This window comes from Cervus elaphus, chromosome 14 (assembly GCF_910594005.1).
Source record: "Cervus elaphus chromosome 14, mCerEla1.1, whole genome shotgun sequence".
Lineage (NCBI taxonomy): Eukaryota > Metazoa > Chordata > Mammalia > Artiodactyla > Cervidae > Cervus > Cervus elaphus.
In genome coordinates, this window is record NC_057828.1 from 58,972,460 (window position 1) to 59,000,426 (window position 27,967).

General features: G+C 34.8%; 2 protein-coding genes across 5 annotated transcripts in view; one reads left to right on the top strand and one right to left on the bottom strand.

Annotated features, from left to right (window-relative positions):
* The window catches only part of COP1 (COP1 E3 ubiquitin ligase), a 214,756-nt gene that overhangs the window by 92,826 nt on the left and 93,963 nt on the right, over positions 1-27,967 (bottom strand). For all 4 annotated transcript variants that reach the window (XM_043924369.1, XM_043924370.1, XM_043924371.1 and 1 more), the window contains 2 exons: positions 19,070-19,184; positions 14,930-15,065 (listed from right to left, as the gene is read on the bottom strand). In XM_043924369.1, coding sequence (XP_043780304.1) covers positions 14,930-15,065; positions 19,070-19,184 — 251 coding nt within the window. The remainder of the gene's footprint in view (positions 1-14,929; positions 15,066-19,069; positions 19,185-27,967) is intronic.
* On the top strand, positions 20,732-21,824 carry LOC122708194 (ER membrane protein complex subunit 2-like). The gene has a single exon (XM_043924374.1). It carries the CDS (start codon positions 20,741-20,743, stop codon positions 21,632-21,634), a length of 894 nt encoding a protein of 297 aa, XP_043780309.1. The 5' UTR covers positions 20,732-20,740; the 3' UTR covers positions 21,635-21,824.

The window sequence follows — 27,967 nt, forward strand, 5'->3', positions numbered from 1 at the left end:
TTTTTCTCATTTAAGTCTATAGCAAGTTATCATTTATATTCACTTAAATTAACTTAGTTTTAGACTCTTCATCTACCTTAAAACACCTTTCAATGTACAATATAACAATATCTTATAATAGATGGTGTTTATTAAAGAACTTTGGAAAACTAAAAATAACTTCTGAAGCAAAGATTAACAGAAAGATAGTATAAAAACATCTACTAGAGAAAAAAAAAAAACAGGAGTTAAAAAGCAAAATATCTTTTGTTCCGAAAGTTACTATGACACTGTGTCCTCTTTGGAATATGTTGGTATTTAGGAAAGTGGAAGGAACCACAGGCAAGGAAAAAGTTTCAATTCTTTACTTTTGAAATTGAAGTAGAAGATACATCTATCGAACTGTTTAGTATCCTCAAGTAGCATTTACAAGCAACCAATAAGAATACAATATTAAATCATTAATGTTATTAATGCTGTGATGCTTCATCAGAAAACAACACAAGTATGATACAAAGAAACTATTCAACACTAGAGAGGGGTAACCTAAAGTGAAAATGTATAATGTAGGCAAATTTTCATATATAAAATATATGAAAGTATGTTCCCAAAATAAGTTAGCCAGACAGACTTTAATAAATCAGAAATCCACCTCATATTTCTTACAGAAACAAGTGGACAAAATTACTGAGAAAAATCTAAGAGAAAATGTGACTTTTATTAGATTAATCCTTTCAATTAAACGGAGGTGGGGGGCGGGCATGGGGAGTCAGCCTGCCTTTGGACCGATGTCCACCATCCTCCCCCCTCAGCTGACAGCATCTGAAATAAAGCAAACTTTCCTTTCCCCCAACCTGTCCTGCTTACTGGCTTTTGAGCGGCGAGCAGCCGGACCTCCCAGGCATACCTTTTGGTAACAGATCTGCACCCAACATGGGGCTGGCTACTGCTGGCTTTCCTGGGTCTTCCAGGGGAGAGCTGTGGCTATGACAGTGTATTAGCCTGCTGCTGACGGCCTGCTAGCCCCAGGCAGGGGACATAGGGGATGTTCCTAGCAGCTGCCAAAACCATTTGTTTTGAGGATCCTTCCTGTTTCTCCGCTGCTCAGCACTGGCTGCCAACTTTCGCTTGTCCTTGGATGGATGGAAACTTGCATTTGGGATGAACCGATGAGCTCCAAGACTGGGTAAGTCCATCGATGTGCATACAGGCAACCTTCCCATTTGTGAGTGCTAGTGCTATTTGGGCATTTTGCCAACTGGTTCTGACTGCCATTGAGGATTGTCTTCGGGTATTCTTGCCAGTTGGTTCTGATGTGTCTGATGTTGAGAACTGTTTGGGAAACAGGGTGCTTCCCTGGTGGCTCAGATGGTAAAGAATCTGCCTGTAATGTGGGAGACCTGGGTTCAATCCTTGGGTTAGGAAGATCCCCCGGAGAAAGGAATAGCTACCCACTCCAGTATTCCTGCCTGGAAAATTCCATGGACAGAGGAGCCATGGAATGTTGTGGGGGGGTGGGGGGAGGGGGTGAAAAAAGACAGAGAGAGTTCTTGTTCTAAAATTTTTACAGAAATGCAAAGAATTTAGAATAACAAACAACTACGAAAAAGAGTATCAAAGTTGTAGAATTTACATTACCTGATTTGAAGGCTTATTATCAAACTACAAAAAATAATCAAGAGAGTGTAGTACCAGTCAAAGAGCAGACATACAGATTAATACAACAGAACAGAGTGTCAAGAAGTACATTTATACATACTTGCTCAATTGGTTCTAAAGATAGAAGCCAATGGGAAAGGTTCACCTTTTAAACAAATAATACTTGGAATAACTGGATATCCATACTGGGGGGAAAAACTGATTTTCAACTTTTACTTCAAAATCTAAACAAAAATTAACTTGAAATGGATTTTAGATTTATACATAAAAGCTAAAACTATTAAAATTATAGAAGAAAACAGGGGATAAAAATCTTCATACTTCGGGACAGGCAAACATTTCTAAAGGAAAGAGCCTAAATCATTTTAAAAAACTAACTGGAATTCATAAAAATTAAATACTTATGTTATTTGAAAGACACCATTAATTAAAAGGCAAGTCACAGACTGGGAGAAAATACTACCAATACATATTTCTAGTACATAAAAAATTCTCACTACTCAATGATAGTAAAGGCTGATTTTTAAATAATGGGCAAAAAATTTGAATAGGTACTTCATAAAAGATACACAAAATGGCCAATATGCACATTGAAAAGCATTAGTCACAAGGGAAACACATGTAACAAGCAAATATCTATACATCCACAAGTAAAAAGACTGACAATGCCAAGAGTTATTGAGGGTGTGAGACAAATGGAACTCTCTTACACTGCTGACTGGAATGTTAAAATAACTCAATCACTTTGGAAAACAGTTTAGCAGTCTCTTACATGCTGCTGCTGCTGCTGCTGCTGCCAAGTCGTTTCAGTCGTGTCCGACTCCGTGCAACCCCTAGACAGCAGCCCAGGCTCCGCTGTCCCTGGGATTCTCCAGGCAAGAACGCTGGAGTGGGTTGCCATTTCCTTCTCCATCTTAAAATGTTAAGCACAAACTAATCATACAACCCAGCAATTTCAATCCCAGGTATTTACCCAAGAGAAATAAATGTGAAAATGATATCCAAATAACTAGCATGTGAATATTCATAGGAGCTTTATTCATAATAGTCAAAAATTAGAAAGAACTCAAATGTCCATCAATACATGAAGGATAAACCAACTGTGGAATATTCATTAAATGGAATATTGCTAAATAATTAACTAACTAACAACTGATGCAGAAAACATGGATGAATCTCAAAACATGCTGAGCTAAACAAGCTAGACACAAAGGAGTACATTCTGTATGGTTCCATTTATAATAAACTCCAGAATAACTAATGATAGGGCTTCCCTGTTAGCTCAGACGGTAAAGCGTCTGTCTACAATGTAGGGAGACCTGGGTTTGATCCCTGGGTTGGGAAGATCCCCTGGAGAAGGAAATGGCAACAAACTCCAGTATTCTTGCATGGAAAATCCCATGGACTGAGGATCCTGGTAGGCTACACAGTCCATGGGGTTGCAAAGAGTCGGACACGACTGAGCAACTTCACTTTCACTTTCCAGAATGACTAAACTACTCTATGATGACAGAAAGCAGAGAGCCAGTGGCCTGGGAGAGGAGTCTGGAGAATTAAAAGCAAAATGACAGTAAATAAAATTTTTGGAAATGTTCTCTATTTAGATTGTGGTTTATACAATTGCCAAAATTAAAATTTAACACTTTACTGTAAATCGTACTTCAACAAAGGTGATTTTTAAAACTACCCAGTTTGTGATCCTACATATATTAAACTTAAATTATGTAAATAACAGAACAACAAATTTAGCCCTCTCAAGGATGGATCAAAGAACAATGTTTTATAACTTTAAGAGCTATCTACAAAAATCACCTATGAACGTGGGAGAGGAGAGGGGAAGAGAAAGACAACAACTACTAGCAGCAGGAAAGCAGCCATGGGTGAAGACGAGTATGATACAGCTAGTCAGAGTGCAAGCTTTTGTCTTATTTCAAGGCATTTTCCAGCTCCACTCAAAAAATAATTTTTAAAAGACACAAATAGGAAACCTTCTGCTGAACAAACCAGAATTGGTTATTACAAGAGGACTAAAAACCATAGTTATCACTCAACCAATGATGGAGTGATAGCTCATTTAGGTTATCATTTAGGTTAAGTAATGATGAAGTATATAAAATAGTCAGCCAGTCACCACTAGGAGATTAGAAAATCTGATACAAAGCCCCTTTTCTTTCATAGACACTAAGGCCCCCAAAATATGACAGAGCTTTAATCAAGTGGAGTTCAGTTCAGTTCAGTGCTCAGTCACGTCCGACTCTTTGTGACCCCATGAACCGCAGCACGCCAGGCCTCCCTGTCCATCACCAGCTCCTGGAGTCCACCCAAACCCATGTCCATTGAGTCGGTGAGGCCATCCAACCATCCCATCCTCTGTCGTCCCCTTCTCCTCCTGCCCTCAATCTTTCCCAGCATCAGGGTCTTTTCAAATGAGTCAGCTCTTCGCATCAGATGGCCAAAGTATTGGAGCTTCAGCTTCAAAATCAGTCCTACCAATGAACACCCAGGACTGATCTCCTCTAGGATGGACTGGTTGGATCTGCTTGCAGTCCAAGGGACTCTCAAGAGTCTTCTCCAACACCACAGTTCAAAAGCATCAATCCTTTGGCGGTCAGCTTTCTTTATAGTCCAACTCTCACATCCATACATGACCACTGGAAAAACCATAGCCTTGACCAGACAGACCTTTGCTGACAAAGTAATGTCTCTGCTTTTTAATATGCTGTCTAGGTTGGTCATAACTTTCCTTCCAAGGAGTACGCGTCTTTTAATTTCACGGCTGCAATCACCATCTGCAGTGATTTTGGAGTAGTACGTCTTTAGAGCCTAAGCAAACCCACTAGTTCAAGAGTCAGCAAAACTGTTCTGTAAAAGGGTCAGAGAAGCTGTGTGGGTCTCTCTTCAAACTACTCAACTCTGCTGCTGCAATTCAAAATCAGCCAGAGACAATATGGAAAGGAATGAGCAAGACTGTGTTCCAATAAAACCCACTTATGGATACACTGAAATTTAAATGTCACCTAATTTTCCTGTCATTATTCTAAGTCATGTTACTGTACATTATTACGTTATTATTTTCCTTTTGTTTTGTTCAACCAATTAAAAATATAAACACAATGCTTGGTTCCTGGGTCATTCAAAAATAGTTGATGGCCACTGCTATATCTAAAACGGATAACCAACAAGGACCTACCTACAAGGACCTTTGCCTTGTTATGGGAAGGAAACTTCCCACTGGAAGTTTCTATAGAAACTCTGAAAGGAAACTCTGCCCAACCTTATAAGGCAGAATGGATGGAAAGGGAGTTTGCGGGAAAATGGATACATGTATATATGGCTGAGTCCCTTTGATGTTCACCTAAAACTATCACAGTATTGTTAATCAGCTATTCCCCAATACAAAATAAAAAGTTAAAAAAGAAAATAGGTGATGGACCAAATGTGAGTCCCATGGGTCACAGCTTGCTGATTCCTGTACTAAGCATAAAAGTCAGTATTTTTCTTATTCATAACATCTTCTTTTATATAAATAAAATCAGTGCAAAGCTTTAAACTAAAATTTTTAAAGTAGTTACAAGAAATATGAAATTTCATATTATATTTACGCCAATGGCAGTATGTATATTTAAAATTATTTTTAAAGGATAACAGAATAGTATTATCTGGACATATCAGTCTATTGCTCTAAGTCAGAGTATGTGCCCAATAAACATTAGTTAAATAAATTTTAGAACCAACTTTTGACCCTTAATGAATACAATCTATCAAATATAATATATCCCTTACGATCTTTACACGAACACACTGAGCACAGTAAGGTGAACAGCCCTGCTGACATTAGCTACCACATTCTACTGCACCTCAGTGATCTCTCATGATCTCAACGAATCTATTAAAATACGGCAAACCACTTAACCTCATGTTAAATAGAAAACACCGTGCTTTACTTTTTAGCTCCTATTTGCAGTTTCATCATTTGTCCCTTTGTCAAGCTAGGCAGCTGTCACTTCTTGCTGCTATCACTGAACCTATCTGGAGAAGCTGCAAACCAAGCTTTGTTTTCCCCCTAAACTGAAGCAAGTACAATGACAACCAGACTTCAACAACAATTACCACTTCCACCACAAACTTCAGCAACACATTACAAAAGCAAGGATTTTGAACACAGTGAAGAAAAGAATAGTATAGTAATGTCATTTCCTCTTAAAGACCAAGTTGAGAAAGAATAATCTATAGAAATTCAGAAGAAAAAAATTAAAAGAACCACCTCAAATACCTTCAGGAACTTGAAAGTCACAGCCTAAAGTGAACTTTGTCTTTAGTCAACTCTTTCAGCATTTTATCAGATTCCTACAAGCATTTATTATTTACTTTTTACCTTGCATTTTAGTTTATTCTACAATTGGGTCAACAAACAGGACAGTCCATTAGACATCATGCAAACTACCCAGTGTCGGGAGCACAGAGATGAAAAAGAATTCCCTGCCAAAAATGAAAATAACTCTCACCACAATCTCCATACCAACACTCCCTTACTTGCTCTCTATTCTCACAATCCTTTATTCTCAGCCTCCACACAGCTGATTCCACCACTTCTGCCTCTTTCTCAACCCCGTGCCTATCTTTATTTCCCTCAGTATGCCTTTTAAGTTCCATCGTCCATAAATTTAATCATTTTAATCATCTAATATCTTTTTCTTTTATAGCCAAACATATACACTAACCACCCTTTCTATATGTCACTCTGAGATGACATATGGGAAAAACATAAACACTTATGAGAAGAGCTCTTTTTCTCTCCTTGTCACTAAATATACAAGCATGCCTGTCTTTGAACCCACTCTCTTCTCTTTCCCTACTATTATGGAGGAAGTGTCCTCCCTTCTAATGAAAGCAACTTTGCTTGGATGCAATCCTGCACATGATCTAATCCTACAAATTATCTTACCTTTCCTCATTCATTGGTTTGCACGGCAATAAACTCCCCTAGTTTTCGTTTTCATCTAAAAACCTCCTTGATCTGCTTTACTGGTTCCTCTTCGTCTGCCTGACCTTTAGATGTTGGAGCTCTATGAGTTTACAACCACAAAGTCAATTACCAACTGTACAAATCCCCATAATCACAGACCTCGTCTCTGTAGAACCGTAGAGCCTAAGCACAAGATCCCATGTGCCTCATTACCTTTAAACCTACCCTTCTTCCAGGATCCCTGTCTCTGTAAATGACACTCCAATTTTTCTGTCCAGCTACTGAAGCCTAAAACCTGTAAGTTATCATCCTCTGCTTCAAAGACAACATCCATCAATCATCAAGTTTTGTTTACCCTAGTCCCCACATATTTTTAAAACACTTCTTCACCCAAGCCTCATTGACCTCACCCACGTAAGCAAGCATCATGTACTATGCCTGGCCAATTTCAACAACCATCTACATATTGGATCTCCCTACTTCCTACTCTTGCTTCTTTCAAATCCATTCTCCATACTGTACCCAGTAAAGCTTTCCTAGCATTTATTACACTTTATTCTATATATTGGCTTATAAGTTTGCCACTATGTTGTATATCACTCTTATCTGTACTCTCAACATTATAGTATTTGTTATAAATACATACAGTTAAAATTAAAACAAAAACAATACTGTAAAAAATACAGGTAAATATGTATAACTGATCTAAGGATTGTGGAAAAATTTTCTAGATTAAAAAAAAAAAAAACCTAGAGCTTAGTTTTAAAAAAATTCAGAAGAGCAAATCTTCCCTGTATTAATATTAAAATGTGGCTTCCAGTGGGTTACAGTGCATTGGGTCTCAAAGAGTCAGACAGCACCCAATGACTAACACTTTCACCTTTACTTTCTGGCCATTAGTCCTACTTCTGTCTCTTGGTACCAAACAGAATCATTCTAATTCCTTATCTACTTTGATTATTTGGAAAGAGTCATTAGTTCAACAAACTCTAGTCTTTTCCAGGTAAATAATTTTATCATGAATAGAAGGCAGCATTCTAATTCTAAGCCTTTGTTGTTGGCTTTCTGTTCTGATTAGTGACAAAGTTTCACTAGCCTACTAAAATCTCAAATGCTAGCCTAATCAATACTTTGTGGTAATAAGCATAAAATGATTTGAGTTTATTGTTTCACTGTACTACTGACAAGCCTCAGCCTAAGCAAGGGCAAAAGAAAAGAAACAGGAAAACTAAAAGGAATTGAGATGAAGAAGAAAAAGTTAGGACAGAGGCTTATGGGGGGTAGGGAGGGTATGTAGCAATTTCTAAAGCTTAAATGTAGACTGTTCCTTATTTTGTCTTTAGACTGTGTCTTGAATTGTCACAGATGTAGGAAACTCATTAACACTTGCTGACAAGCTTGGATGTCTCTATTTTAAGTTGTTAACATTAACTTATTTTTCTGTCATGTGTCATTGGTGATTTACAGACTTCTTTTTTAGCCTAGGGATACTTTATTCAAAGGAATACTTATCAGCAAGCAAATATGTAAAAGCAGGTGAAGGTTGACAACTGCTAGATCCTTGCCTGCTCTGGGCCCTTCCAGGGCCTGCAGACAGTTTTCCATTCATGCATGCATTCATTCAACAACTATTTACTAATGAGCACCTACCACGTGCCAGACATGGAGATGCAGCAGGGAATAAGGCAGACAAGATCCCCTCCCTGCAGAAGCTTCTAGCCTAGAACACAATGTTTTAAATTACTGCTTCAAAAAATTGGCCCCAGGCCAAACTCTGAAGAAAAAGAAAAAAAAAATCCTTTGCTCTGCACTCCCACTCCTCTCATTTCTCAACAACCCCAGATGGCCCACTAACTCTTAAGACAGTAACAGAAATATGGTCTGAAAAAAAGAGGAATGCATAAGCAGCCCTAAAAATCAAACTTCTTCCCCAGAAAACAAGTCACTAGTTACCTGGAGACAACCTATTTTTAAGCACAAATTTAAAACTCACAGTATTCTACAATAAAGAATATATTAAAAGGTACCCTAAATCTGAATCAGCACTGACTGTCACTAAAAACGGAAGTTAAATCAATCCTTATAACTGGCTACTACAAAAAAAAAAAAAGTATTTAATTTGAATATTTTCAAACCATGCAAAAGTGACAATGGAATGTCATATCTACATTAAATTAAAAGTAAATTTTCATTATTGAAGCCAAGCTAGATGTAATTGGGATACAAAGTATCAGAAGCTCTCAAGAACTACTGTTTTTGGCTGTCTCAAAAGTAAAGCAATTTTCAGAAACTTTTCCCACGGTTTCAACAGATCCTGACGGGACACTAGAACAGCAGAACCCAGGGCCCGGGACATCTTAGTTCAAATCTTAGTTCTGTCACTTTGTAGCACTGTGTTGACCTTGGACAAGTTAGAAAATTTCTCTCTCAATTCCTCCTGTGTAGAATGAGATGAATGACAATGCCTGACTCCAGAGGGCTGATATAAAGATTAAAAGAATCAGTGACACACCTACAATGTCATGTAAAATACTTATAATGGTGTCTGAGGAAAGGTAATCAAACACTACATCACCACATTGCCAGCAGCAAAAAAAATGCCACAATATATAACCATTTTCTTATGAATTTACTAATGCCTGATGTAATTCTATTTCAAGAATTTGAGAAAATAGAAACAAAAATGTTAAAATAATCTCTAAACTACAGATAGAGAGTATAACAATTTTAACCAAAACAATCTAGGTATGCATAATTCAAACCAAGAATTCAACAAACTGCCACTGCCACTAAGGAGTCAGTAAGTTTAACAATGCAGCATCAAAGCATTTCTCTCTGATGGCCACTGAATACCTAATTTAAGAAAAAATGCAAAATGTACCACTATTGCTATGTGTCAGAAAAGTTCCCTATCCTTTCTATTAATTGTTGATGTTAACCGAGGACTACCTAGTATTCATGAGAATGAACTTCACTTATAAGTCACTCATTTCCACACCTTGTCTGTTGTCTAATAGTTGAGATACTGTCAAAGTAAACAAATGCTGCCACCTTGTGGACTTATGAACATGGTGTTAAACTTTAAATAACCCAACGTGACCCATAAGCAAAGGATGACAAATTTTAAAAAGCAGAAGTTTCTGGTTCAGCTTTTATTCTCAGTGAGATTCTCACTGCAATAAATGACCAAACACTGGACACATTTCATGTAATTTTACAGAAAGAATAATTTCTTCTATAATGCAATGAATTAATGTACCAAATGAACATTAACTGTCATCCCTAACATGTCTCACCTCTCTTTCCCAAAGAAATTCTTCATTAAATGTCCTAATTAGCAAGGAATTGAAAGCTTTGAAAATGAATCTGTTATCAAAATGAATCTGTTATCAATGATGTGTTTGAATGTGAGAAACTAGAAAAAACCAAAAACCACCAGTGTTGCAAAAGTTTCAAAATCCCTTGAATACTATGGATTGTATGTTTCTTTGTATGGATTGTATGTTTCTTGTATGGATTGTATGTATAGTCTTCATCAGTTTTGCTTATGGACTTTTAAAATCGGAAATTTTTCCTTCAGAAACATTAATTCAATGTAAATAAGAGAAAAAAATGGACGTTTACATCCAAGATGAAACAATTAAAGGTACCTTTAAGCTTTTTGCTTGAAATATTTTGACTGAAATATTCTGATACAACTAATCTCACTTTCAGTAAGTGAGATATTTCCAAACTGAAATCTTAAATTTTCCTATGATAGTATATGTCTGCCTCAGAAAACACAGCGTTCTGATACAGTGTCTTTCTATGATTAAGGTTTACTTATTTTTTAAAAAACAGAATTACATTAAATCAAGCTAAAATGGCTTTCAGGAATGATGAAAAAAGAATAGCTCTTATTCTTTTTTGAATACCTATGCAGGTTCGATCCCTGAGTCAGGAAGATGCCCAAGATGGCCTGAAGGCACGGCAATCCACTCCAGCATTCTTGCCTGGAGAATCCCGTGGACAGAGAAGCCTGGCGGGCTATATAATCCATAAGGTCGCAAAGAGTTGGACACAACCGAAGCGACTTAGCATGCATGCACACAGAAGTGCATAATCAATCCTACATTTTCTAACTAGAAATGCTGCTTTTGTAATATGAAGTTAAGAAGGCAATTTTTATTTTGCTTTTTGGTTTTTGTTCATTTTTAAATGGAGAAGAAAATATAATTCAGGATGAATTCATGATGGTCTGAGACACTAATCAATATTACAACAGATTTTTAACCTGCATTACATTTCAGTTGGAGCCATATAATTATAGGTAAATGTATACATAGCAGGTCAATAAGATTTATTGTATAAAAGCACTGAAATAAAACTGAGAGTTCTCCTGAATCCAAGCATCAAAGCTGACCTGTTCATGGCTATATGCCTAGCCTTGCCTACACTAGGTGGTCAATGAATTTTTGCTAAATAGGTTAATTACCACTTTAATTAATTAGTTAAGCGAAACCCACAAACTTCTGCATTTTTAAATTTTAATCATTCCAAGGCATGATTAGGAATGTTTCTATTTTCAACCTATAGAAAAATAAATAAATGTATGATTTTTGTCTTATTTGTTACCAAGTTAAACAAGCTTGAATATAGTAAGATTTAATGTAATGGTCTTTTTAGCTAATGGCCTGAATTTCAAGATGAATATTAATTACATAAATAAAAATCTTAGTCATGTAAATGAAAAAGCACGTGTAGTTTTACTAATTTCTAAAAAGTTAAAACTTGTCAAATTCCTGAACTGAATCAAAAATATCTTTTTTAAGGCTTCTTTATTCTATCAAGAAAATTTGAACATACACTAGCAATTTGATGCTTCCAAGGGACTACTGCTAATTGTGTAAGATGAGATACAGCCTTGTAGTTATATAATGTCCATATTTTAAGACATAGAGATTCTTAGCAATGTATGGTTGAAATGACAAGATACCTGGCGTCTGCTTCAAAATATTTAAGCCAAGAGAGTAAGAATAAAGAGTATAAACAAAGGAAGTATAGCAAAATTTGGATCACTGATGAGTCTGGGAGATGACTGTTAAAAAGGATTCCATTCTCTCCCATCTTAAGTATATTAGAAACTTTTGCTAAAAAAAATTTAAAGAATGGTCATCAAGATGATTAAGACAAAAATAATATAAATTAATAACAAAAAGATAACTAGAAAAACCCAATATTTGAAAACTAGTAAGTCTCAATAATCCATGAGTCAAAATAAAATCAAGTTTGAAACTAAAATGTCTTTTGAACTGAGTAAAAATAAAAAATATCATATCTTTGATGCAACTACAATGAACAATCTAATAAGAAAACACCAGCATCAAAAAAAAAATTTAGCAATTAACAAAGGTGATGACTTGTACAACAGAACTACTAAACACTGCTGAAAGAAACGAGAAAAAGACATAAACGAAAACACATCCCATGTTCATGGACAGGAAGGTCGAATATCGTTATGATGTTAATACTAGCCAAAGTGACATACAGATTTAATGCAATTCCTATCAAAATCCCAGTAACTTTTTTTTACAGATATATAAAAACCCATCCTAAAATTCACATGGATTTCCAAAGGACCTGAAGTAGCTAGAGAACTCACACTTCCTGATTTCAAAACTTACTGCAAGTCTATAGGAGTCAAAAAACATAGATAAAAACAGACATATACACTAGTGAAATAGAAGAGAGAATACAGAAATAAACTTTTGCATATATGATCAAAGGATTTTTAACAAGAGTGCCAAGCCCACTCAATGGAGAAAGGACAATTTTTTTAACATATGATCCTGAGAAAACTAGATATTCACATGCAAAAGAATGAATTTAGATCCTTCCTTAAAACTACATATAAAAATTAACTCAAAATGGATCAAAAACTGAAATTTAAAACCATAAAACTCTTTTTACAGCTTTAGATTGGCAATGATTTCTTGTATGCCACCACAGGCACAAGCAACAGAAAAGAAAAAATACATGACAAATAAGACCATAAAATTTTTTAAATTATGTGTATCAACAGACAATACCAACAGAGTAAAAAGGCAACTCACAGAATGAGAAAAAGTATTTACAAATCTGATAAAGGATTAATATTCAGATTAGACTGATTTGTGCTGCTCTACAGCAGAAACCAGCACAACACTGGAAAGCAATTATCCTTTAATTAAAAAAATATTCAGAATGTATCGGAAATTCCTGAAACTCAACAACAAAAAAACAAATTCAATTCAAAAATGGAAGAAGGACTTGAACAGACATTTCCTCCAAGAAGATATACAAATGACTAGTGAAAGTGAAAAGTGAAAGTCAAGTCGCTCAGTCTTGTCCAACTCTTTGCGGCCCCATGGACTGTAGCCTAATAGGCTCCTCTCTCTGCGTGATTTTCCAGGCAAGAATGACTAGTAGGCATATGAAAAGACCATCACTAATCATTAGGGAATTCAAATCAAATCAAATCTAACCTCACACCCAATAAATAGTTATGATCAAAAAAACAGAAAACAAGTCCTAGCAAGGATGTGAAGAAATTGGAACCCTTATGCACGGCTGGGGAAAATACTAAGTGGTATAGCCCTAGTAGAAAACAGTATGGCAGTTCTTCAAAAAATTAAAAACAAAATTACCATGTGATCCAGCAATTCCATTTCTGAGTATATACACAAAAGAACTGCATGCAAGGTCTCAAAGAGATATTTTTACACCGATGTTTATAGTAGCATCTCAACAGTAGTTAAAACATGGAAGCAACACAAGAATTCATTGACAGATAGATAACCAAACTGTGGTATATATATACATATATATACAACGGAATGTTATTCATCCATAAAAAGGAAATTCTGTAACATGGATGTACACTTATGACATTATGCTAAATGAAATAAGCCAGTCACAAAAAGAAACGTATTGCACCATTCCACTTATATGAGATACTTGAAGTAATCAAAATCATAGACAAAGAAAGTAGAATGGTGCTTGCCAGGACTGGGGGGGCAGGGGGGCATGGAAAAAACAATGAGTTATTGTTTAATTGGTACTGAGTTTCAGTTTTACAAGATGTCAAGTGTTAAGCAGACAGACAGTGATGACAGGTGCACAGTATTATTAACGTATTTAATACCAGTGAATAGTCCACTTGTTAAGGTAGTAAATTTTATATCCTGTGTATTTTCCCAGAATAAAAGAATTTGGGGAAAAAAGAAAAGATACCACATAAAATATAAATTTACAACACAAATTATATTAGAAAAGAAGAAATGTTCCAACTCAGTCACTTCAGTTTCTACCTTAAGAGACTAGAAAGATAAGAGAAAGAAGAAAATGGGAAATAATAAAGTTAAGAGTAGAAATCAATGAAACAGAGAACAGAAAAATAGAGAGTATCAATAAACCAGGAGCTGGCTCTTTTGAGAAGATAAAAATTTCTAAGCCAGACTATTAAGTTGGGGAAAAAAAAGAAACAAATTTCTAAAACCAAGGATGAAAAAGGGAAAATCATTACAGAATATAAAGATATTAAGAGGATAATAAAAGAATACTATGAATACTAGTATACCAATAAATTAAACAACCTACATGAAATGGACAAATTTCTTGAAAGGCACAAACTAATGTTCAATCAAAAAGAAATGGATAACTTGATTAGCCTTAAATCTCTTTTAAAAATTAGATTTGTATTTAAAAATCTTTCCTCATAGAAAACTCAAGACCAAGACAGCTTCAATGGAGAACTGTACAAAATATGTAAAGAAGAAATAATACTAATTCTTTACAAATTTTTCTAAAAAACTGAAAAGGAGAAATATATATATATATATGTATATTCTTATATATTCTTATAAGGATATAAGCTTATATAAGAATTATAAGATAAATTATAATAAGACTGTAAGAACTATATTCTTATAAGAATTTAAGAATTCTTATATTCTTATATTTATCTTAATTCTTATATCTTAAGAATATAAGAATTCTTATATAAGAATATAATAATTATAAGCTTATAATATATAGAATATACCTTGTTATCAAAACCAGACAAAAGAATTATAAGAAAACAAACTGCAGCCCTATGAGGTGGATACTAACAAACATCCCATTTTACAGATAAATCAAGGACTAAAGAGATTCAGAAACTTGCCGAAGACCACAGACATAAAAATTGGCAAGCAACCTGGATTTCAGAACACAGGCTCTTAACCATAACACTCTTGCTTCTCAAATTCAATTAAATTCTAGATACTCTGCAAAAGAAAATAGTAAAGAATGCTGCCCAATACTTACCTAGAAACTATGCTGGAACCATTATAGAGATCACTAGCATATGACAATGTAGCCAAAGGTCTTACTGAATTATATCGAGTAAACTTGGACAAGCATTCCTGAAATTCATCCAACTGGCTTGCAGTTCGACTGTCATCTATATGAAGAAAACAAAATAAACAAATTGAACTGCAACGTAAGTCAAAGAGCAATAACCACAGATTAACAATTATATCCTAAATATAAACAACTCTTATTTAGAGAGGACTAATGTACACAAATTAATTAGCTGATCTTTCAGCTTTCATAAAAATTTCTTAGTGGTTCTTGAAAGACACTGTCTCTTTGAACACCAACAAGAACATACTATGAATTCTCTTTCTTTTTTAAGCAATCATTTCTTGCAAAACAAAGGGAAAAAAGTACCTATGATCAAGAAAAGTTAAATAATTTATTAAAATAAAATCCCTTATTAATGGAGAAAGTGAGAGTTTTGTTAATTTGAAGGAACATATTTAGAGGGATACATTATCATGCTCCTGTTTATTCGTCAAAACACAGTTTATAACAACACAATTTAGATTAAAAAATGAATTTTTAAATAAAAAGCAAATGAAATACTTATTCACATAATACTTTGAAGTGTTTCAAAACCAATTATGGGATGGAAGTAAAAAACTGCAATTACTAATCATTAATTTTCAAAGTCAAACTTAAAATAGGTTCATGCAAATATCTTGGTGGAACATGGAAAACAGTAATTTTATCCAACAAAACTCTTTACAAATACTTTGAGTAAAATCCATTTCAGTAAACTATTCATAATTAAATGATGTAGAATTTAAATCACAAAGTCAGGTTATGAAAGATCTAATCTACTCTTCTAATGAAGAGAGCTAACCTACTCTCCAATGTAGAAACAGGCCTATAATGAAAAAGCATAAATAAAAAACATTGTTTTCTAAAACTGCTTAAAGGTTGGACTTGCATTTTCCCTCCCAAAGAAAAGTAAAACACACAATTATGTTAGTTAGCCTCCTATATTGAAACTTGAAATAAGTCTGTTACAACAATGTCTTTTTCATAACTTCCTCCTTATTCCTTATTCTTAGCTCATATACACACATAAACACACACACAACTTTTTAAAGTTTTGCGATTTTCCTTCTCAAATGTTCTCTGAAAATAACAGTAGGCTAAAAGAAATTACACTATAAGAATCATTAAGTCGATTCATATCAATGTATGACAAAACCCACTGAAATGTTGTGAAGTAAGTAGCCTCCAACTAATAAAAAAAAAAAAAAAGAATCATTAAGTCAAAAGAATTATTTTACTTTTACTATACTATGTGATATATAATTAAGAATTTATTTATCTGGAGATTTCCAGTTATCTTAAATTGTTGACATGAAGAAATTTATCTAACAATTATCATAAAGGGAAACAATTGAGGAAACTAAGTAAGCTTCTGTCCACAACATTTTAAATTTTAAAGATTTAAAAGCTAACTTAACACAGTCATCTAATGACCTACATTAAAAGGGACCAATTTTGTAGTGTTTCCATTCTGGGAAAAGCAAAAGGAACAAACCTTCTTAGCATGCAGTATCAAAATGTCATTGGGCTAAAGCTCTTAGTTGACAAAAATTATTCTCAGGAAGTTCAACAAATTATAAATAAAACATAGGTTATTACAGGGAAAAAAAGGCAGAGGGGGGAAGATATCAATTGTACTACAAAGTAGTCTGGATACAATAGCTAACTGGTTCTTTTTATAAATTAAGACAACCCTATTACTGTGAGCTACTTAAAATAACAAATATAACAAATACTGAAAAGACAGTTACTTTAAATATCCATTTAAAAATCAGTTTAATGTTAATCTATTCTTTCAACATTTTGACATCAATCTCTAAGTACATAAAATTCACAAGCATTCAAAAATGTACATTCTGTAGAAGATTATAATCTTTTTCTAAGGTAGCTGAACTTCTGGCCATCATACCCAATAGTTTAATGTCAACTTTCAACAGAAGTTATTAAAAAAAAATTAAAATTTTAAAACAATTATTTCAGTATCTAAAAGCACAGGGATTAGATTTCATTTATCTGGTTGTGAAAAGGTAGGATTCTGTTTGCTTGGCTGGTTTTTGATCAACATCCATACATATCTTCTGGCAAATCACCTCTCCTATTCTAATTACAGATTATTCTGTAAAAGTGTATTCAGTGTCTCTTTTCTGTCTTCTGTTGCTTTATAATTTGGCTTCTTTTTCAATTACAATTAAGAATTCAAGATATTTATTAATTTCTTAGTTATCTCTCATTTTCATAGATGAAAACAGGAGTGAGGATGGGGAGTTGGTTCTCAATTGAAAATAGACAAAAGGACAATCAAACTCTTAGGTACCCATTACAAAGAAGTTTCAAGTTCTTCTTTACAGCCAAGAAAACTAGGAGGAACTTCATATTCAGCAATATGTGTAGTCAGTGTACAAATTTGATAAGTTAAATTTGAGATTCCTAAAAACTAAGACAATCATGTGTTGAGTACAATATAACCATATCTATTAAGTATAAAAATAAATTAATCTTCCTCCTGGTTTTAACTTACTAGTCTATCTTTCTATAAAGCTATATCACCAAAATAAATTGGTTTGTGATTACCTTTACTATCCCATAACATGCCTATGTTATAGTTACTTAAAAATTATGAATCAAAAAAAAAAAATTATGAATTACTAGCCTTTTCCAATCTCTCTTTACTACCTCTCTCTCTCTTTTTAATGTCTGCCATTTACCTGTGGTTGTATTTCAACATCATACCAACAAATAAAATCTAAACGGCTTAACATGAACCCTCTGCCAGTCAGAATGTAAGTCTCAGACCACTTTCAAAGTTACAGCTTCATACTATAGTTTATAGATTATTACAGAAGTTTAATAAGGGGCTTAATTCTCAGACAATACAAAGAAAGCTTTCCATCTGAATGAAAACTATTGACTGTTGACTATTAACTTCAAACACACTTATAAACAAAGCTTGGCTTTCTTCTAGTCTTCACAAGAAAAATGCCATGTGAATCTATATAGTTTGCTTTTCTCCACCTCTAAACCTGAGGATGTGTCCAAAGGTTCTCTCTCTATAATGTGTAGATTATAATACAACCATGCTTATTCAAGAGAGATTCAAGGCCAAATTTTTAACAACTAATAAAATATCATACGTTTCTTTCCTTGGTAATGCTCATTTTGAGCAAGTGTATTAAAAATAACATCAACTAATTAAGAATCTTATACAAAGCACTGTATTTTATATGCATCATCTATAAACCATAAAAAAGAAGAAAAAAAGACAAAAACCATGCAGGGTTGGTATCAATGTCCCTTCCTCAATGGAGAGCAGAGACACCAAGAAAGGCTAAAGATCAGAGAACTTACAAAAAGGGCACAGAACCATCCTATAGCAATAAAACTACTCTGTTCTATTGTATACAAGTCTTCGCATAAGTTATTTCCTCTACTTTGAATATGTTTTTATTATCCTTTATTTGTTAATTAATACTAGCTTTGACTAAATACAACTTCTCTGAAATCCCTACAGGAATCTTTCTCTTTTATTTCCCCATTTTCAACTTGGCATGGCTTTTTCACTCCCAGTTATATTAGTTGATATTCTTATCTGTTCCGTTAATGCCCTTGGCTTATTTATATAACATATAATACAATGCAGCATTATTTACCTGTTGTTCCCCTTCACTAAATTTACAATACTCCTTGAGAGTAAAACAAGTTCTCTCATCTTTTTATTCTTAGCACAGATGACAGTGCTTAGAACTTAACAAACATTGAAAAATAGAAGGCAACTGAATGGAAATTATTTTTGCTAGCTACATATTTATGGCTGATTTGTTTTTAACTTTATACAGCTCAGTATGTACAGATTAAAAATTCCCAAATAGAGAAAGACAACAAAAATAGTTATAGAAAAGCAATGTCATCCAAGATGTCTAAGAATCTCTAAAATGCTGTGCTAGACTATGTTGAAAATAGACAATTTTGCTTTATGAACAGGACTTTTCATAAATCCAGCATAAGAAGCTAGACATGGACAGGAAACATGAATTTGAGATATTTTAAGAATTCTTGAATATGTACCTGAGATACGAGACATCCTTGTAGAAAAGTAACATTGCTCTAAGTCTTCAAAATGAGCAGTGAGTCGTTTTCGTCTTGATGCTAATGTGCTGTTATACCAAGGCTGTTTCTTTGTCTAAGGTGATAACAAGAAAAAGACACTTGTAATTCTGAACAAAGCATACTATTTTTTCCACAGAGAAAATCCAGATGCTTGAATATTTAATTTCAAAAGTTCAGATTAAAATAATTACAAATGGCAAAATCCTGTAGTTATTAAGATCATATTTTCCAATTCTTATTTTAAAGGGAAAACAGGCCAATTTTATAAGAATAAAATGAGAAGCATCTTTCAACTCTCCAAATTAATGAAGACAGAATCCATTATAAGTGCCAAACTTAGAATTTTAAGAATTTGAACATGCATCAATTGTCAGGAAACAATTACCAAAAGGAAACTAACTACTTTTCAGCATTTTAGTGCAGCCCTATACATTTTAAGTAATAGGAACAGTGCTAAATTGTATAGAATAGGTATTTAAATTAGTATTTATTATTAGGTTAAGGGTTAGTCAACATGTATATACTAAATAGTTTGATATATACATTAGAAAACCAAAATAACTAAATCATGTATATATATTTAGACAACAAAAGCAAATATGAAATATACTAGCATATGAACTCTATTAAAAAAAGTCTATAATCCTAAATATATATCACCAACACTATGTTAACTAAAAGGGTATGAAAACCCTTTCATAAATGTTTTCTATCTATTATGCCTGCGGCACACTAACAGACACAGAAATAAGCTACATAAATGAGATCTTTAGATAACACAAGTTAACCAATAAGAATACAACTGCTAATGTATTAAGAAATACTAAGTTACTACCATGAACAAAACACTTATCTAGAGTGAACTCCTGCTAAAAGTAGATGGTTATTGTCCTCCAACTAAAAATAAATAATTTTTTTAAAGAAGAACTATATTTTAAAGCACTGCTTGCATCACAAGAAAAAAAGACTATTTACCAAAAGATTCATAACCAAACAGGAAGCTGAACTCAGAGGAGTAAAGGTAAACAAAACAGAGCAGTGTAGAAAAGGGGAAAGAGGAGGACAATCTGAGGACAAATATGAACAAAAGGGCAAGTACTAGATCTGGAAAATAAAAAGAGAATTTGAAAACTGGAAGACAAATCTAAAATAATTATCCAAAATGAAGGATAAAAATCAGGAAGACAGAAAAACTTGAAAGAAAAGAAACATAAAAGACAGAATAATAAGGTTTAAATATGGGCACCCAGAGACCCAGAAAAGAGTGACAGATGGAAGAAGACATATTTGAAGAGCTGCTGCTGCTAAGTCGCTTCAGAACTAAAGTTGACAATTTTCCAAAACTGAAAACACACATGGATATAGACAGAGAAATTATTCCTATCAAGGATAATTAAAAAGAAATCCACAATTACATATACTAAAGCCAAACTGTGTTTCTGTCCAAGAGACAAAGATTTTAAAATCACACAAACAGAAAAGATAATTCAACCTAATAGGAACAATTAAAGAAGCAAAACACTTCTCAAAAGCAATAATAGAAGCTAGAACATCCTAAGATTTGGCTATACTTAAAAAGTTGAAAGAAAATAACCTCAACTTAAAATTCAGATCGGAGGGTCTGAGAAGATGGTGAAGGTGTCAGAGCTGTACGATGTCACTTGGGAAGAAATGCGAGATAAAATGAGAAAATGGAGAGAAGAAAACTCACGAAATAGTGAGCAAATTGTGGAAGTTGGAGAGGAATTAATTAGTGAATATGCTTCTAAGCTTGGAGATGATATTTGGATCATATATGAACAGGTGATGATTGCAGCCCTCGACTATGGTCGGGATGACTTGGCATTGTTTTGTCTTCAGGAGTTGAGAAGACAGTTCCCTGGAAGTCACAGAGTCAAGAGACTAACAGGCATGAGATTTGAAGCCATGGAGAGATATGATGATGCTATTCAGCTATATGATCGAATTTTACAAGAAGATCCAACTAACACTGCTGCAAGAAAGCGTAAGATTGCCATTCGAAAAGCCCAGGGGAAAAATGTGGAGGCGATTCGGGAACTGAATGAGTATCTGGAACAATTTGTTGGAGACCAAGAAGCCTGGCATGAACTTGCAGAACTTTATATCAATGAACATGACTATGCTAAAGCAGCCTTTTGTTTAGAGGAGCTTATGATGACTAATCCTTACAATCACTTATACTGTCAGCAGTATGCTGAAGTTAAATATACCCAAGGTGGACTTGAAAATCTCGAACTTTCAAGAAAGTATTTTGCACAGGCATTGAAACTGAACAACAGAAATATGAGAGCTTTGTTTGGACTTTACGTGTCTGCAAGTCATATTGCTTCTAATCCAAAAGCAAGTGCAAAAACAAAAAAAGACAACATGAAATATGCTAGTTGGGCAGCCAGTCAAATAAACAGAGCTTATCAGTTTGCAGGTCGAAGTAAGAAGGAAACCAAATACTCTCTCAAGGCAGTTGAAGACATGCTGGAAACACTGCAGATCACCCAGTCTTAAGGAGAGATTAGGACACAGACATACAGAGGAAGCACCATGGAAAGACGAAGAGAAGATGTCCATCTACAAGCCAAGGAGTGTTTCCTCAGAAGAAACCAGCTCTGCTGACACCCTGATCTTGGATTTCTGGCCTTTAGAAATGTGATGAAATAAATTTCTGTTGTTTTAAAAAATAAATAAATAAATAAAATTCAGATCGGACAAAACTATCCTACAACAACAGAACGCTGAGCAAAAGGCTTTTTCATGTGAATGAAAGCAAGGATTGCCACCTTTTATTATTATAAAAGGCACTTTTAAAAATTTTCTGAAATTTTGTAATTGAAAAGTTCAATAAAACAAACTAGAAGATTGGAGACACAGAATGAAAGAGAAGCAAGGATATAGTAACCAAGCAAGTGATTCCAAATATTGTTTGCATACATTAACTATAATATTTCATTTATGGGGTTTAAGAATAAGACAGAATAAGTACACCAAAAACCCAGCATATAACTCTAAAGAGCGGGCCCGGATACTTTTACTTGAAAATCCTACCAAATATTCATGGAAGATATAACATCAGTCTTTCAAAAACCTTTCAGAAAACGCCTCCCCATTTGTTTTATGAGGCCAGCATAACTGTAATACCCACACCCAGTGATGATACTGGAGGAAGGGAAGGAAAAAAGAAGGGGAATAAGAGCCTTCATGTAAACAAGCATCCACAGCAAAATAATAGCAAACCGATTCCAACATGTAAAAAGAATAATTCATCATGACTAAATGGAGTTTAGTCCAAGAGTGCAGGGTTGTTTTCATATTTTAAAATCAATCAATGCAATTCACCAAGTGGGCAAAACAAAGGAAAATAACCATATAATAATTCCAAGAAATGCAGAAAAGACAAAATTCAACACCTATACATGTTAAAGGAGAAGGCAATGGCACCCCACTCCAGTACTCTTGCCTGGAAAATCCCATGGACGGAGGAGCCTGGTAGGCTGCAGTCCATGGGGTCGTGAAGAGTCAGACATGACTAAGCGACTTCACTTTCACTTTTCATTTTTATGCATTGGTGAAGGAAATGGCAACCCACTCCAGTTTTCTTGCCTGGAGAATCCCAGGGATGGGGTCACACAGAGTCAGACAGGACTGAAGTGATTTGGCAGTAGCAATACATGCTAAATCGAAAAGCAAGAGAGTTCCATAAAAACATCTATTTCTGCTTTATTGACTATGCCAAAGCCTTTTATTGTGTGGATCACAATAAAGTGTGGAAAATTCTGAAAGAGATGGGAATACCAGACTACCTGACCTGCCTCGAGAAACCTGTATGCAGGTCAGGAAGCAACACTTAGAACTGGACATGGACCAACAGACTGGTTCCAAATAGGAAAAGGAGTACGTCAAGGCTGTATATTGTCACCCTGCTTATTTAACTTATATGCAGAGTACATCATGAGAAACGCTGGGCTGGATGAAGTACAAGCTGGAATCAAGATTGCCAGGAGAAATATCAATAACCTCAGATACGCAGATGACACCACCCTTATGGCAGAAAGTGGAGAAGAACTAAAGAGCCTCTTGATGAAAGTGAAAGAGGAGAGTGAAAAAGTTGGCTTAAAGCTCAACATTCACAAAACTAAGATCATAATATCTGGTACCATCACTCCATGGCAAGTATGGGGAAACAGTGGAAACAGTGGCTGACTTTATTTTTCTGGGCTCCAAAATCACTGCAGATGATGACTGCAGCCATAAAATTAAAAGACACTTACTTTTTGGAAGGAAAGTTATGACCAACCTAGACAGAATTTTAAAAAGCAGAGACATTAATTTGCCAACAAAGGTCCATCTAGTCAAGCCATCTAGTCCGGCTATGGTTTTTCCAGTGGTCATGTATGGATGTGAGAGTTGGACTGTAAAGAAAGCTGAGCACCGAAGAATTGATGCTTTTGAACTGTGGTGCTGGAGAAGACTCTTGACAGTCCCCTGGACTGCAAGGAGATCCAACCAGTCCATCCTAAAGGAGATCAGTCCTGTGTGTTCATTGGAAAGACTGATGTTGAAGCTACAACTCCAATACTTTGGCCATCTGATGCGAAAAGCTGACTCATATGAAAAGACCCTGATGCTGGGAAAGATTGAGGGCAGGAGGAGAAGGGGATGACAGAGGATGAGATGGTTGGATGGCATCACTGACTCAATGGACATGGGTTTGGGTGGACTCTGGGAGTTGGTGATGGACAGGGAGGTCTGGCGTGCTGTGGTTCATGGGGTTGCAAAGAGTTGGACACGACTGAGCGACTGAACTGAACTGAACTGATATGTGTTAAATTTCTCAAAAAATTAGGAATAGAAGAACACTTCCTCAACTTTATCAAGGGCATCTACCAAGATGTAGAGCTAACATATAAGTATTGGGGGGAAAGGGAGCGTGAAAAAAGAAAGGACAGATGGGAAGGAAAGGACAAGAAGGGAGAAGGAGAGGAGGCTAGAATAGGTGAGGGAAGGAAAAGAGAAGAGAACACAAAAAGATTAGAAATTTTTGCTGATCACATGATTGTACACAGAATTTCATGAGAATCTACAAAACAACTAGAATTAATAAGTTTAGCGAGGACTTTCCTGGTGGTCCAGTGGTTAGGAATCTACCTGTCAATGCAGGGGACATGAATTTGATCCCTGATCCAGGAATGCCATAGAGCAAATAAGCCTGTGCACCCTAGAGCCCAAGCTCTGCAACAAGAGAAGCCATCGCAATAAGAAGCCCGAGTGCCACAACTTAAGACTGGCCCCCACTTGCCTCAACGAGAGAAAGCCCAGTGGGAAAGCCCAGAAGACCCAGTGCAACCAAAAATAAATAAATGAAAATGTTTTCAAAAATTCAGCAAGATAGTAAGAAATAAGGTTAACTTTGTATGTTATCAATCATATGTTTATATACTCACAACAAAGTAGAAAATTTTAAAATACTGGATCAATAATGGCATCAAAAAAGAATTAGAAATTAATTTAACAGAAACATGGATGAACTCTATATTACAAATACAAACACTGCCAAGAGAAATTTTTAAAAGACCAAAATAAATGGAAAGATATTCATGGACTAGAAAGTTCAATATTATTAATGTGTTATCATTAGGGTAACTGCGAAAATGATGCATAGGCTCTCTCTTTGTTTTTGTTTGTTCATGCTTGTTTTGTTCTGACTTTACCACATGGCTTTTGGGATCTTAGTTCCCTGACCAGGAATGGAACCCAAGCCCCCATCAATGCAGGCACAGAGTCCTAACCATTGTACCACCAGGGTATTCTCATGGGCTATCTCTGAATTATTTTTTTAAACTGCACATGAATCTACAATTATCTCGAAATTTAAAAATCTTTACAACTGTAAAAAAAAAAAAACTTAGGAATAAACTTACACAGAAATAAGAAAAACCGAGACTCAACTCAATATTATAAATATATCAGTTCTCCATAAGGTAATTTATGAGTTAAAGGCAGTTTGAATAGATACCAAGAAGCTTTTTTATGCAGCTAGAGAAATTGATACTAAAGTTCATGTGAAGAAACCAAACAGGGAAGAATTTCTGTAAAACACTGAAAAAGAAAAGCTGGGGGTTGGGGGAACTAATTTCTATCAGACATTAAAACATAAAGAGGTGACAGTGAGAGATGAAGAGAGAAACACATCAGTAGATAGAAGTGAAAGACCAGAAATGAATCCATATACACACAGAGTTTTTCATATAAGAAAGGCTGCATCTCAAAACACTTGATCAAAGAAAGATTTTTTAAAAGTGGACAAGCGACTTCCCTTGTGCTACAGTGAATAAGAATCTACCTGTCAATGCTGGGGACACAGGTTCAATCTCTTGTCCAGAAGATTCCACATGCCTAGAGCAACTAAGCGTGTGCGCCACAAGTGTTGAGCCCATGCTCCAGCGCCCACAAGCCGCCCATGCTGAGCCCACGTGCTGCAGCAGGGAGTGGCCCCTGGTTGCCGCAACTAGAGAAAGCCCATGAGCAGCAACAAAGACCTGATGCAGCCAAAATAAAAGTAAATAAATAAAGAAAAAGTGAGCCGGGACAACTGACTAGACATTTGGATAAAGATAAAACTAGATCCACACCTCAAAACATATACCAGAATAAACTCCAAAGAGAACAGGAGTCCAAATGTAATAAATGAAATGAGACAAGAAAATGTGGATAAATTTCTCTACATCCTAGTTAGAGATAGATGTTTAGAACTATATGACTCAAAACCCAGAGGCAACAAAAGATTGGTAACTTTAAATAATGATTTAGAAATTTTGAACAGTTTAAAAAAATAAAAAGAAGAAAATATAGGCAACATTTATTACAGATAAAGGGCTAATTTTCCTAACATACTGACTGCCAAGTCTTAAAAATTGAACAAAACATATAAAAAACTTTATAGAAAAAAACAGGCCAGAAATATGAACACATAATCCACTAATAAGTATATTAATATACCACCAGTCATATGATATTTTTTCACCCTAACTCATAATTACAGAAACACAAAACTATTCTGAGATATATTTCTTGACAGATAAGCAAAAATTTTAAAGTAAAACTCATTCTATTATAGAAGCTCTGAGAAACATTCTATAAGAGCACACACATTCATCTACTGCTGGGGAAAGTATTGTGAGATATATTTCTCACTTGACAGATTAGCAAAAATTTTACAGTAAAACTCATTCTATTAGAGAAGCTCTGAGAAAGAGTCTAAGAGAGCAGACACATTCATGTACTGTTGGGAAAGTGCAAACTGGTACAATCCTTTGGGGGAGGAAGATGATTTGGCAATATCAATCTCTCTGTCTGTCCATCTATCTATCCATCTACCCCCCATCCATTCATCCATCTTTGACCCAGAAATCCCACATCTAGGAATTTACACTGAAGATACACCATCCAATGATATGAAAATATATATGTACAAATTCATCACTGCAGCACTACTTTGTAATTACAAAATAATGTAAACTCTCTTTAGGTAACAAATTGATTAAAAATTCTATGCAGCTATAAAAACAATGAGGAAGAATTCTATGCACTTCTATAGTTTTTTTCATGATAAACTGTTAAATAAAGAAGCAAAGAAGAGAATCACTAGGAAACCCACCCTTTGTGTAAAAAAGAAGAAATAAGAATATGCATATGCATCACGAAAACTTGACTAACACAACTGGTTACCAAGAAAGGGTAAGAAACTTTGCAGCGGGCAAAGATAAAGGATATGGAAATTGGTAGAAAGGCTGGAGGGGTGGTATTTATTGAGTATGACTTTCTGTATAGCTCTGACCTTCAAAATCAGGTTAATATTTCATATTTTCAAAAAAAGTTTGTATGTAATAAAGGTAAGGGTTGGTGGTGGAATACAAACAGAAGCAAATGAACTCAGCTGTATTTCAAAGAAATATTGCAGCTAATACTGATGAATAATTAACAATCAAATCCAAGTAATTTTTGAACACACTGTATTTTCATAACTATATTCTCAGACTAAAGATATAAAGGAATTTAAATAAATATTCACCACTAGTTAGTAGATTTGCTTTCTTAATAATTTCCATACTAGTTTAGTATGCACACTAATAAGACTATGACAATAAGTAAAATGTATGTTTTGATAATGAGAACTAGGTTTCTGTCAGAAAAGGGAATTAAAGATATGGAAAGGATTCACTAAAGCTACAATGAACCCTGTGATAGTGAACTGTAACGGGAGGTCATCGGCATGAATCCACAGCTTTTATGACAGATTCAGAAACACAGATATGTCACATACATAGAAGACTATATAAATGATTTTCATCAATTGAATAGCAGTGAGTAATCTCAGCTGGTCTGGGTTGCCCACATGGTTATTTACAGAGCTACTGACTCTTAACCTACACTGCAAAATATATTAAGTAAAAATAAATGGTATTCCATCACCATAGGCCTTAGAGTTGTTTGGTGACAGATTGCGTCACTCTGTCAACATTGTTTAGTAATAATAATTGAATTTATGATTCACCTATTTCAATGAAGTTTGTAAATTAATAACTGGTCACATAACTAGAATGCAATGCCTATGGGACGAGCTTAAAATAAGAGATCTGACTACAAGCCAAATTTGCACTTCCCATTACTACGGTGCTTGAGAATGTAAGCAAGTAGTCATTCTGAACCTGGAGACAAAGCAGTTCCTCTGTGACTCAGTGGTACAAGGACAAAGAAAACTGCTTGAAATCTCCATATCCTTTTCAGTGAGTACCTTTCTTCTGCTTGGTTGTACTGTATCCACTGCCTATAATCAAGTTCTAG

What these genes read in the sequence shown, in the direction of transcription:
- LOC122708194 (XM_043924374.1), top strand. Translation starts at nt 20,741, where the DNA reads ATGGTGAAGGTGTCAGAGCTGTACGATGTCACTTGGGAAGAAATGCGA.